This window comes from Carassius auratus, chromosome 27 (assembly GCF_003368295.1).
Source record: "Carassius auratus strain Wakin chromosome 27, ASM336829v1, whole genome shotgun sequence".
Lineage (NCBI taxonomy): Eukaryota > Metazoa > Chordata > Actinopteri > Cypriniformes > Cyprinidae > Carassius > Carassius auratus.
The window spans coordinates 5,856,349-5,870,348 of NC_039269.1; the positions used below are offsets into that span (position 1 = coordinate 5,856,349).

The window sequence follows — 14,000 nt, forward strand, 5'->3', positions numbered from 1 at the left end:
GAAGAAAAAAACTTCTATACATCTCGACTGGGTCAAGAGGTGAGCACATTTACAGCGAATATTCATTTTTACGATAACTATTTCTTTAAGCAACTTTAAAAGAACTCAAGAAAACTCACGAAACACGGTTAAATTTTTTAAAAAGCTTTACTTTTGCATTGCATTACTTTATAATGTCACTTAACTACCATTTTAAATAAACTTGCATTGACACGAAAAAAATAGCACCTAATTATGCACATGATCATCAACTGTATAATATTTCACCCTTTAATCAAAAGAATACATGCTAAAGAAAATGAATCATTTTAGGATCATTAAGATTATTTAGCGTTATTTTCATGATAATTTAAGCACATGAGTCTTCAGCCCTATTTTCTTTATGCATTGGCACATCACTTATTCTCTTTCTTCTTAAGTGTTTTTTTTGCTCTGTTTCTTCATCTTCTTTATGTCTTTTTCCTCTTCTTCCACTTCCTTGGCTTTCTTCTTGACTTTCATCTCTTTCTCTTCAGTCTCATCTTCTCCGTGTCTTCCTTTTCTTCTGCGCTCGGTGAACTCTGTGTCTCTTTTCTTCAGGAGCCTGAGGTCTGTAAGGGCCCGGTGCCGGAGGCCCCTGGAAACTTTCCCGCCAGTCGCTCTCTTATGTTTGCCTTCATCATCATCATCATCAATCCACCAGAAAAACTTTTCCCATAAGGGTGTGTCTGGCTAAGAGTATTAATTCAGATGTGAATGATTACTATTTCTTAAGAGCCGTCAAATTATTAATCACGATTAATCGCATCCAAAATAAACGTTTTTGTTTACATAACATATGAGTGTGTACTTGTTTATTTATGCATATATAAATACACAAAATACATTTTTTATTTTGAAAATATTTACATGTGTATATATTTATATTATTATATTATAGATACATATATTTAATATAGCCTATAAACATAGCATATTTTTCTTAAATGTATACGTTTTATGTATCGATCATCAAATAAATACATTTTAATATGAAATATTGATTTGAATTTAATTATTTAAATAATTGTATCTGTATATCGTGAAGCTTCCGCCGCTAAGAAAAAAAAAAAAGTCAATTTCATTGTATAAAACAAGATAGAAATTGCAACAACATTCCAGTAATATTAACACAGAGTATTCTCAGTTCCTTGTGTGAAAGATAAAAGCGGGAGTACGCGGAGTGATACTAGAAGCTTGAAAGTAGCGCCAGTTGCGGTAATCCGGTTGGCCAATCAGAATGAAGCAATTTTAAGCGGCGCGTTTTTTATGTGCTAGCGCAACGGTCAAAAACGTCTATCTTACGCGTCTTTACATAGAAAACAACGCTTTTATTTGCAAAAGCGATATCTTTACCTTCATATACCGTGTGTTTGGTGTTGATCTCACCTCATGTGGTGTTATTTTTCCTCTTTTTATCAGAGTATGTCTCTCGTTTAGTGCTGTGAGCTCTTCACTGACGTCTCTGCGGCCTCTGACGGCTTCTACACAAGGAGAAAACATCTGTCAGTCACTGGAGAGTTTGATGTGTTTAGATGTTATTTGGGATAAGTACACTTGCCGTGTATTCTCTGTAACGCGGAGCTCAGGAGGAGGAGGGTTATGGCTGCGATCAGACAGCGGTTCAGCGTCACTCCTTCCCACGGCGTCTCGAGCTGCGTCAGATTCTGGACGGAGAGCGCGTGGCGTAACGACGTCGCTGGACAGGTGATAAAACACAGGTGAGTCGCTCAACTGTTCCACGTTTCGATCTAAATGTAGGTTTCGACATCGTGATAGAAGGAACAACAACATTTAACGTTAAATGCGTTCTGAAGATAAACTCTGGTTTGGCGCGCAAAATTGTCGCGTTCCTATTTTCGTTCGCTTTCAAAACGTTTGCGTTCTCTCGCAATCTCTATTAAGTTACATTACGAGAAAACTTTCGTTCACTTTAAAAAAAAAAAATCTGATGACAAATTTTTCATTGACTTTCATTACTTTGCTGCAAAAAAAAAAGACATTTATTTTTCAAAACATTTGTGTGAAAGTATTGCGTTACCGGTGATCAACAAAATTACAAAAAATAGGTTTCTTCCACATCATATTATTTCTAACACAGAAAAGATTTGTGAATGAATAAAAAATATCATGGGGGTGAAAAATCTCAATTTCAATGCTTTTACCCCCCCCCCCCCCTTTACTACAAAACACTTATGTTCATTTTCTTTAATTAGCAGACTTACTACAGAGTTAAATAGAATTTTTTTTTTTAAATAATAACTACTTGAAAATGCGTTAAATCCAATTTCATTATATATTTTTTTTATTAAATACCAATAACTAACATTTAATAAATAGTCAAATAATATTAAATCAAATAAAATAGGATGAAATATGATTTAAAGCATCTTCAAGTAGTTAATATGAAAAGATTTGATAATGGTAGAAACAAAATATTTTACACATCTATAATGTTATTTATTTATTTTTTCATTGTATAAATGTGGTCTTTATACATGAAACCGATGTCTTTTAAATGCTAGAATGAAGGCTTCAGATGGAAACTCAGTTGATTAAATTGATTCAGAATGAAGTCGGGTCTGATGTGGTTTAGTTCACACCGTTACATTTACGTAATTTTCTAGGATGTTTTTAGTCGTGAGATGATTAACACATGAACACATGAATCTGTGTTTTTCAGGCTCGTACTGGCGCTGGAGACCCGGTGTTCCCGTGCGATCATCTTTGGGACCTGCTGGACGATTGGAGCTTCCTGCTGGACAGAAGGTTATTAATGCAGTGTTTAATGTGTGTGTCAGACGTCATGTTCAGATGTGTGCTCTCAGACTCACCTCTCGCACCCTCCTCTGAGCGTACAGCTCTATAAACAACAACAACAACACATCAGACAGTCAAATGATTAAACATGCTAGTTCAGCTGAAGATCTGTTACCTTTACTCCGAAAAAATAGGATGGTGATGTTGTTGTAAAGTGCAAAATTGGAATAATTAATCGCCTTGTTTACTGTAAAAACCTACATGCAGCAAGAAATTGCATGGTTTTTTTTACAGAAATATCATCAAAGTTGTTTTTTTTTTTTCACATAATTTATAGCTTTAAAGAACTTCTTTAGAATCCACTTAAACTTAAAGAGTTCTAATGAAAATATTTTTAGGGGATTAGATTTAGTTTTAGATTTATCAAAAAGAAATAAACTTTTTTTTATATGTGCTGTTTTATGTATAGTTTTTTTATTATTATTTACATAAAAAAGATTAACTTAAATCTAAAACTGAATCTATAATTAAAATTATGAAGAAAAAATTGTGATTCTTGAGATAAAATGAATGTCATCTGAAATGAAATCGATGCTTAGGCCACATTTCTCACTTTTAGTTTACCTTGATGTTGTAAAATATCTTAAACTGGAATAAAAGTTTACTAAAAACTGTACAGACATTGAAAAAAAAACTAGAAATGATATGAATTAAAAACAAAAATAGTCATTTTAAAATGAAAATGGAGAAGCTGAAAATAAAAACTGATTAAAAATGAATGCAGACTATAATAGTATTTCAACAGTGTCTTGTGACTAGGTTTGCAAAAGATGGAAATTTTCCATTAAATTTAGGAAAGATTCCAGATATTTTGGAAACTTTACAGGATTTCTTTTTTTTTATTTTTTATTTTTTTTATATTCCAGATATTTTTGGAAAGTTTCTGGAAATTTTCCACCTCTTTTCAACATAATATAATATAATATAAATGCTAGTTAACCTGTTGATTGGTTAACTTTAATCAGTGAAACTAATGTTAGATTTAACAAACAATGCAGGTGCACCATGTAATATATGCACAAAAAAAAACAAAAAAAAAAGCCTTATTTACAGTAAAGACTTATGCACCACATGCACTTCTTTTACAGTAAAATGATAAAACTGTGTGTTTAGAGTAAAAACTGCTGGTCACTGTTATTTAAAGTCCATTGCTTTAAAGACAGCTGTGGTGTGTCTGGTGTTCGGTGTCATGTCAAGGTTATTGTGATGTATTATTAGACTCACTGTTCACTATAACATCACAAATACTGTGGATGCTTCCAGCCCTGATCTTAATTTAGAAAGAGCACTTTGTTTCCAAGACATCTCGACTCCTGGGGCTTTCATATTCATGTTTGAAACAGAAGTACAGTAAGATCTCCTTCGTACCCGCTCTGGCTTCTGTTCGCGTTTGCTTGACAGGTTTCTGAGGAGGAACGTCTTGCAGTGGTTTACCGAGCTCTTCCTCAAATGTCTCGAAGGTGCTTTCGTCCATCACTCACCTGAGAAACAAGGAGAATTCCTAAAAGCTGGTGTCACATATATCTGTGTTTTAATACTTGATCCTTTCAGAGCTTCGACACGTTCATGTCACATTAAACGTCCCAGACAATAAGAACGGAAATGAATTAAATGCGTTGTTGGATTTGAGTTTACATTGTGTCTTGTAATTGTCTTGAAATGTTTTAAACATAAGCAATCAAACGCAAAAATGTATTTCCATGTTTGAGATTCGTGCATTATGAGAACATTTCTAGGGGTAAGCATTAAAAAAAAAAATGTTTTAATATATTTACGTTTTAAAATTGTGATTTACAGATATTTCAGAGCACAGCATAATTGTAAAAATAAAAATAAATCCAAAATGGGAAAATCATACTTTTAAAGTTCAAATCTTTTGTTTTAAAACATTGTACATTTTAAAATCGTCATTTACAAATTTCAGATTAAATATTTTAAACACAGCATAATGTTAAAACGCATTCCAGCTCTGTAAATCATAATTTAAAATTGTAAATATTTTAAAACAAAATATTAAAATTTTAAAATTGACTTAAAAAGAAAGAAAGAAATAACGCTGTATTCTAAAATATTTAATCAGACAGAAATCAATCTTATGAGAGCTACATATCTCCAGAATATTAAAAAATTCAGCAATCACAGCATTAAGTTTACCAGATTACTTTGTTATATCCTAAACATTATGCAAATGATCTGTATCTCACGGTGTCCAAACAATAACAGTCCCTAAATATCTACAGACTCCATTCAGACAGCAGTGAGGATCACAGACGTCACCTTTGACCCCTGTAACCGCACGGCTTACCTGCACTGAGGTGAGCGGGAGTCCTGAGACGGAGAGGACGGCGGTGTGAGAGCGCTGGAGCATGTGTAGGACACACACACACACACACACACACATGACAGCCAAGCACAGGTGCAGCAGAATGAAGCCGTGCTGTAACGGGACACTCATAAGTCCCTGGGATGAAGTGAGATTTATTTCGGAGGTGAAGGCTGCCAGTCAGAGGTCTGTGAGCATCTGAAACATGCATCCCATAATACTACAATCAACAGGGAAAGAAACTATTGAAACAGAGACTGTGAAGTGAACACAGTAAGCTCTTGTGATTGAGCAGTTTGGTCAAATTATGCTGATTTATAGCGTCATGTAAACCGTTACTAAAAATAACACCAGGATTCGGCTCTATTTAGTGTATTTTGTGTTATTTAAGATTATATTTAGTAATTACATTTTGTAAAATGACTTCTTAGGAATGTTTGATTTTTCTGTTGAATATAAAAAAACACAAGTTTTATTGATATTAATTTTTTATTTATACTAATTTTAGTCTGACATATAAATAACCTTTACTTCTAATAGTGTGTTAATATTTGTTTCTATTTTCTAAATATTTTAAAAGTCTTAAGAGTTCAGAAAAAACCTGTCAATATCAGCTGCATGTTGTGTTTGGCTACAAATTCAAAAGAAAAAAAAATGATATATATATTTTGCAACATTTATTTAAATTTCATCCTGCTTCAGGGTTTTGGAAGAAACACAGCAGCTCAAACATCAGTAAGTATTTTTTAATAAATGTATTAAAGATTTTATTTAGTTTTGATTATTTTAAAATATATGACTGAGTCTGCCATGTTAATAGCCCTAGCTGCCAGTGTAATGGGATAATAATAAACACATACATATTTAATGCATCTGTTGCTTAATTGTAATAGTTTTAAAATGTGAAAATCACTTGATTTACTGAGCGTCGTTCAGAGATGAACACTAGAGGACGCTGTAACTCTATAAACTCCTGTAAATGATAGTGGGTTTGCAAAACACAGAAGCATTAAATCAACAGATCTGAGCTGAATTTAACTCTGATTTCTCTTTAGTCTCATTTACAGCAACTGTAAGAGAAGCAGATTCAGCAGTTACTGAAATATAACAAAGCATGAGCTGAATGTGTTGTGTATATTAACAGACTGAAATGTCTGCTATTCCTCTGATATCAAGAGTTGCATCATGACGGCATGAAGTCTTCAAGAACAATGAATGTTCAGTTGTTACTCAACATTTCACAGATACTTCTCATCTGCTCCTCTCCATGCTCCTGAAACTCGAACACACGTCCCGCTTTATTCACTATTCCTGGTAAAGCACACGAGACCGAGCCGCTCCGGACACTTTCTGGACACACAAAGCAAACGTGACATTTGAGTGATATAATAACCTTTCTCATCATTCAACACTTCAGCTGGACTCAGAAATGCATGGCTTTGCTTTGCTTTTTTTTTTCTACTCCGCTTTTTAGCAGATTGTTAGAACCACAATACTATCAGTCTTCATTTTTAACACTAGATCTATTGTTTTATCATCTACGACCAAACCACCGTCTTGTTTTTGAATCATTTTGCTGTGCTGAATCACAATTGCTTTGATACTTTGGTGTCTAACACAATAAGTGTGACTGAAGCATCCGAATATGTTTTGGCCCTCTGTAGCCTGGTCAGAAATTGACATCACTGATAATTTGCAGGTTCATTATAGATCCACTGGTTCATGTGGAACAAACACCATTCTGTGCTTTAAAGATGCACATGCATGCTTTATTGAACAAGACGAGTGATTTATCTTCAGTGTCCGAGTGCTACCTTACCTTTACTAATGGATTACACTAATGGAAAATAATTAGCTGCATTTCTCACACTCTGAACTTTTATTACACTTCAGCGTGTTGTATAGAAGAAGCATTAGAGGTTCCACAAAGAACCATTCGGTCAAAGGTTGTGTAAAGAACCATCTCTTTCTTACCTTTAATAATCTGAAGAATTCTTCATGGACGCATTTAGACAAAACTGGTTCTTTTCGTGAAGCACCTTTATTACAGACGCTTTAAGTGATCAGATGCACCATTTTCAACAATAAAACAGGTTTAAAAAACATCTGCAGACCAGAAGATCGCAGAGATTACCCAGAATGCCGAGTTTTGCACAGGCACACATGAATCTTTATATGGTGTTTTGAAACATTAGGGAGAATAACTATTATGCTGCATGACAAAAATCAAGTTGTAGTTGCAATATTTGGCTTTTGTAGCACGCTATGCTTCTGAAGTGTATATATTGCCAGAAGCCACAAGCATACTGTGTTTATTTTAGACTGTAGGAGAGAAATTCAGCTGCGGGGGCGATGAAACGGTCTTGTGGGTGTCTCAGAGTTCACAGCAGTGCTGGAGTGATGAGGTTAAACGTGCACGAGACGTGACTGTTTTACGAACGCATCTACAGCACACACGCATGAAGTGAGGAAATCAGGGGTTAAACACACTGAAGTGGGCTCCTGACTGTTTGACTTTGGTTGGCAGATTTTAAATTGCATCTGGACCGGTGGGAGTTTGATCGTGTTGCTATCAGTGGATTTGCTCCAAATCATAGATTACATCGTCAGGCACCTCGCTGGGCGCTCTTCAGCCCGCTGTGAGAAGAATATTATTGGTACAAAGGATGATAATAAACTGATTTAGAAATGCATGCCTGCCTTAAAAATAAATGCAATGCTGTTATTAACCTGTCGAACAAGTGATGCATTGACATTTACAGTCTGACCCACATCCCATCATGAGCTTTCACAAATTAGAAAATACAGGTGCATCTAAAAATAAAATTGCATATCATGGAAAAGGTCTTACTTTTTGTAATTAATTCAAAAATGCTAACTTTCCTATATTCTAGATTCATTGCACACAAGCCTAAAATTAGTTTTAATTTTAATTATGACTTACAGCTTAGGAAAATTTAATTCAGTATCTCAAAAAAATTTAATATTCCATTTTGAGCTTGATTAGATTGGTTAATTTTGAATATAAATACTGGGTAGCTCTCTTGGGCTAGTTTAGAACATGCAACCACAATTATTGGAAAGACTACTGACTACATACGATCACCAACACCCTCCTCAAAAAGGTTTAAGCTACAGAGGGTCATCGCTGAGAGGGCTGGCTGTTCACAGAGTGCTGTATCAAATTATATTCAGAGAAAGTTGACTGGTACCCAGTTCCCCTCAGAAAAGATGAAATAAATAACAGTAAAGAGCCAAATTCTTAACACTGCTCTGATAATGATGAATATTTATTTTTACTAATAACTTCTGCATTGCTTTGACTTTGAAATGACTTAATCATAATCTTACAGCACGAAGCGTCTCTAATCCCTTTATGTGGAGCTCAAGCATTTGTCACATTTCAGTTCTGAAGTCGAGCCCAATCCCAGTTCAGCTGACATGTCTTTGTCCCTTCAAAGCCCTTTGATGTGTGTAAGAGAGAGGATTTCATGCTGAGCTACTCTCCGTGACCTTGTCGGTCGGCTAAATCTCTCCGGGGTCGTGCATATTAAGTTCATCAGCGGGTCCGAGTGTCTGTGTCAGATGCAGGCAGAGCGTGAGACCAGTCAATCACCAGCATTCACCGTCCTGACAGTCTTCTGATTCATGGACGCAGGGCAGGCCACCGATGAAGAGATGGTCATTAATACATCCTTGTGTGTTTCACTGCTTGGACCTCGGCCTGATTTCTGATTCAGGGCATCTGTGGTGGTCTGTTTACAGGCAGCGCGAGTCTGAGACCCATCGATGTGTTTGGACTTGTTTAATCATTTGAGATGTTGTCGCACTGTGAACTTTTAACTGTCTGCATAAAACATGGAAACACTCGGGATGTGTAATGTTCTACACTGTCTCAGAAACAAAAGGTACTGGGGTGGCACCTTTTCTAAAAGTAGAGTTTTTGTACCTTGTTCATAACTAAAGGGTGCATATTAATAGCTTAAAGATATATTAGTAACTAAAGTGTCCATATTAGTATCTTTTGAAAAAGGTATCGTCTTATTGACAGACTTTTGTATCTTTTTTTTCTAAAAGTGCATGCTATGATTTTTATTATTTTTAATTTTTTTGCAAATTAAAAAAATTAAAATAAGATGTGCATCTTTAACACTGCTAGTGACGATCTGAGATTGACTTGGTGCAAAGAAACATCTTATACCAGAAAATGTTCAGATTGTTGTTAAAATGCAGTTTTATTCAGATGCTTTATATGCATGTTGCATGTCCACATTTCTCAATAAAACCAAAAGAAATAAATATTGTGCATTAGAATTAAAAAATTAAATTGAAATTATATGCAAAATATAGATTTTTTTTTATCTTTGCACATTTCTCCTGAAAAATCTCATGTGTAATGTGATTGATGTAGTTTTAAATGAATATTTCTTTAGATGTTTGTCTTTGTCAGGTTCAGCCGTGAAAGGCAGGATGTCTTTCTTCTTCAGGTAAATAATTCAGCTAGATTCCCAAAGGATGTTTTATTCAGCAAGCAGCATATTTTAGGAATATATAATTTAGCATTTTTCATTCAGTTTTGTAATTCAATTGGGTGCCGTCACTTTCAGAAACCATGTTTTTGTTCCCAGCCTCAGGAATGATTTGTTTCTGTTTCTAACACTCATAATGGATCTATAAGCATCTTTGGCACTCGAGTTCTTTTACAAAAACAAAGATGACAGAGATACAGTAAGTGAAGTTTGAGATCTCCATTTGCTCTCCATTAGATCTCTAGAAGAGATTTTATATAAGAGAGATCAAATTATTTTCAATACTTTGTTGTGATGTTGTTAGTTGTTAGTGATGTTGTGAGGTCTGCAAGAAACTTATGCTTTCACCTGATTGTGTGTGTGTGTGTGTGTGTGTGTGTGTGTGTGTGTGTGTGTGTGTGTGTGTGTCTCTCAGACGGAGACCGCTGGAGTCTCTGATGTGCAGCGGCGTGAGTCTGACGTTAATCTCACTTCAGGAGATGATTATCTGGCTGAACCTCCAGACACATTCAGACCGGAGACTCACCTGAAACCGTTTAGCGCTCAGGCAGGAGGAGGAAGACGATCAATAAATATCTTTGGGAAATAATTGATTAAATCCAGCAGCCGGTGTGAGTGAAGAGAGGTGAGGGACCCACTGTGATCTTCACATGCAGGAGAAACACAAGAACAGGTTTAATGTGCTTTATTTAGTTAACTGACCGTATACATCGCTCTGGTTCTAGTGAGCTGCCATTAGCTCATCTGAGATCAGGATGAGTTTGTGTCTTCATCAGGTTTGGAGAAGTGTAGCATTGCATCAGTGTCTCATCAATGGATGCTCTGCAGTGAATGGGTGCCGTCAGAATGAGAGTCTACAGCACTCCAGTCCATCAGTTAGTTTAGGTTTTTTAATTTTATCACTTTCACCTGAATTTAATTGTTTTGGTTTTTTTTTGTCAGTGGAAAGTGCAACATTGTTTCCCCCTTTTTTTCTTTTTTAGGTTTTCATCTAAAATTGATATTTTATTTCAATTAACCGATACAATTATTATTATTTTTTATTAGTTAATGGTAACATTGTTTTTGTGTAAAAACAGCTTCATTATGGCAATCTGATCACATTATAAAACAGATATCACTCCTGTATTATTCTGAAAATGAAATTTCATGCTGGATTCACTGCATTGTGGGATACAGTATCCCATGCATGTTTTATTGTTCATCGTAGTATTCAATGCATAAATTAACATACTGCACACACTAATGAGAAGACTGTATATAAGGTACTTCTGTGACCTTCACTAATACCAGCTCAGATAATGACAATATCCTCATTTTACCCTGTGAACATCATAAAACTGCAGATGAAGCAGATGTGAACATTCACGAGCTGCTAAGACTATTACCATCCTGCGCTCTTTAATTAAATCAATCATTAGCTCGTGTTTTGGATTATGTGGTAATGTTCTCTCTAATTGTTCTTGCCGAGCAGAATTAATTCAGCATTCATTGCATTATTCTTTACAAACTCTATTAAAAAGGTCAAATGTAGTTCATTTCTTCAGGCTGTTGGTGCATTTCATTTTATATTTATTTGCAGTAGCTTGGAGCATCAATAACTATAATGCTTTTTGTGATATAACTGAGGAAAGACTTGGTGGTATTATTATTTTTTATTTCTAATCCATTTTCATGCTATTATTTTATTTTATTGGTATTGATTAATGTACATATATTAACTTTTTTTATTTATTTAATTTATTATTATTTATATTTTTTAACTGACCTAAAATACAATGTTATATATATATATATTTAATTTTAAAATACAATAAAATATTACCGATATATTAAAATATTATCAAAATAGAATAGTTTTTTTTTTTTTGTTAATGCAGCAATCATGAGAAGAATAAGAAAGCACAACAGAATGTTAATAATGCACGGCGTCTGTGTGTTTGGACGGGTGTTAATCATTATTCAGAAATCTGTTGTTTGTTCCAGGTCTGTCCTCGTCTGCTGAATTAATCAGCGGTGTATTTCTGCACAAGACGTCCGATATCTTCAGTACGTCTCTGTAAATCAATGGACTGCAGCTCTCTGCTGTGTGCTCGGCTCAGATTTGTTGACAGTGTGTGTGTGTGTGTGTGTGTGTTTCTGAGATAAAGCATCTCTCTTTCTCCCAGTTTGAGTGATTGTGCTGTGAATCCCATCCGTATCTGAGCTCAGATCACTCACCTGATGGAGGATTGACCTGCAGCGAACGCAGAATAATCACAAATTAAATCTATTCATTTCTAATTCACAAATTGGTTCTTTTGATCACAAATGAGATCTCCGCTGCTTCTCCTAGACAGAAGTATAGTGCAAATGGAGTGTTTTTAGATGGAAAACTAACATATTTCAGCTAGTTACCAAGTCAAGAGTTAATTTCGATTTGATGAAACACATATAATAAGAATGAAATAGTAATATAACTTAGTATAATGTTATTAGTAAACATTATATAATATTAATACTTATGTATATCTTAGTATAATAATAATGTTTTTTTTTTTTAATTGTTATTTATAGTCGTTGCTATATATGCCCTCACAATTTTTGGACAAAATAAAACAAGCAGAGTAAATCTTTTTGAGATTAAGATATTTTTATATTAGTATTGTAATTTTATTTATGCATTGTAAAATAAAATTATTGCTGTTGTTGTCATATTAAAGCCAGAATAGTAATATTTAAAAAATAATAGTAATTAAAATGACAAATGCACATAACAAAATGAAAAAAAGCTAATTCTAAATATATTATTTTTTTGAGAAAATATAAAAATCTAGTTTAGTTTCATGTTGAATTGTAGTATAAAAACCTCATGTCGGATGCGTCTGCATTAGACGTGTTTTTAGGATTCAGCTGAATACTCAGGTGTTTGTTTGTTAGCGTGCACTAGACTTCTGAGGCGTAAAAGAGCAGATTGCTTAAGGCCCCAGATCACTAAATCTGCCCCTGGTCTTATATTTGACTGCTTTGTTAGCAGTTAGCAGTTAGAAATATTGATGGGGTGGCGAGAAGGGGGCAGGAATTTTTGATGGGTGGCAACATATTGCAGACGTATATATACTGAATTTAGTCACAGTTTGATGATAAATATATGTGCACACTACAAAAGGACACAGCTATCATTTACAAACTTAATCTCATGCAATCAATGTCTTGCATTTGAAACAGTTCATATAAAGAATAAGCCCCTCACACTCACTAATGCATACAGTATGCATCAACATGTAATTAAGAGCATTATAAAAGGTTCAGTGTCATCAATATGTCAATTTATTATAAGAAACACACGATTTTAACAGCCAATTACAGCTGTGTGTGTGTGTGTAGTAGAGCACACATTCCCATAAGCAGGAGTGTATTGTTGTGCCCCTCTTCCTCAAATATGATGATGAAAAAACAGCTACTATAGAGGTGAAAATAGAACTTTAATAAAAATAAAAAAATAAATGAATAAATTGTATTATTTACAAATCACAGTTGTAGCTCTCGACATTTACCTGTGGCTATAACTTTATTATGACTAATTTATTTTATAGTCTCAAGCATTCAGAAATCATGCAAAAGGAAACTAAGCAGTTTTACTATGATAAAACCATGGTTATTTTTGTAAGGGTTGTGATATGCACATCTTTTGTTGAAGAAATTATAAAGGCTGTGTCATCTATAGCAAAAAGATGTCCAAAAATGAAATTAAATAATTTCAAAGTGAATATTTGAATGAAATGTTTGGTCAGTATCCTAAACAAGGATTTGATCGTCCTGTAAGTGTAACAGCAGCAATCACATGACATTTGTAATAACATGTACATAAATAGTTTATTTTGTATTTGCCTACATTATGTATTTTAACAGTGTTATTATTAACCAATCATTATTGCCTCATGATTTGTGGCGTTATTGTTAAAACCAAGGGTAATTTTCTAAAGGGAACCTGAATAAAAAAAAACTTTCTCGGGAATGAGAAACGGGCCTCATTTTTACCTAAATGATTTATACTTTATTTCAATATATATTAAAAATGCATAAGGTGTGCATTCAATTGTGCATTATAGCTGACACCTACATGAACAATTACAGTTGTTTATGACTATAAGTCATTCCCCTCAAATACTACTAACTTTAGAAAATTGTATAGCAATATCTTGAGAAATATCTAAACTTGAGACACGTCCAATGTCAAGCCAACTTTATGTCTTTTTTTTTTTTTTTTTTTTTGGAGCAACTGGGATGGTGCCCCTTCTGGGAGTTGGTGCCCTAGGCAGATTGAATTA

The 14,000-nt window shown here is 34.2% G+C and overlaps 1 protein-coding gene across 2 annotated transcripts; it reads right to left on the minus strand.

The window, feature by feature from the left end:
- Positions 1-161: 161 nt before the first annotated feature.
- Positions 162-5,506, minus strand: LOC113045211 (uncharacterized). 2 transcript variants are annotated; one of them, XM_026205428.1, is made up of 7 exons: positions 5,144-5,506; positions 4,207-4,319; positions 2,853-2,881; positions 2,710-2,776; positions 1,580-1,717; positions 1,408-1,502; positions 162-711 (listed from the first exon to the last, which is right to left on the minus strand). In XM_026205428.1, exons 2-7 carry the CDS (start codon positions 4,310-4,312, stop codon positions 415-417), a joined length of 732 nt encoding a protein of 243 aa, XP_026061213.1. In that variant the 5' UTR covers positions 4,313-4,319; positions 5,144-5,506; the 3' UTR covers positions 162-414. The 2 variants fall into 2 exon arrangements, with proteins under 2 accessions (XP_026061213.1, XP_026061214.1); XM_026205429.1 differs by having other exon boundaries at positions 2,710-2,773; positions 5,144-5,504.
- Between the last annotated feature and the right edge of the window lie 8,494 nt (positions 5,507-14,000).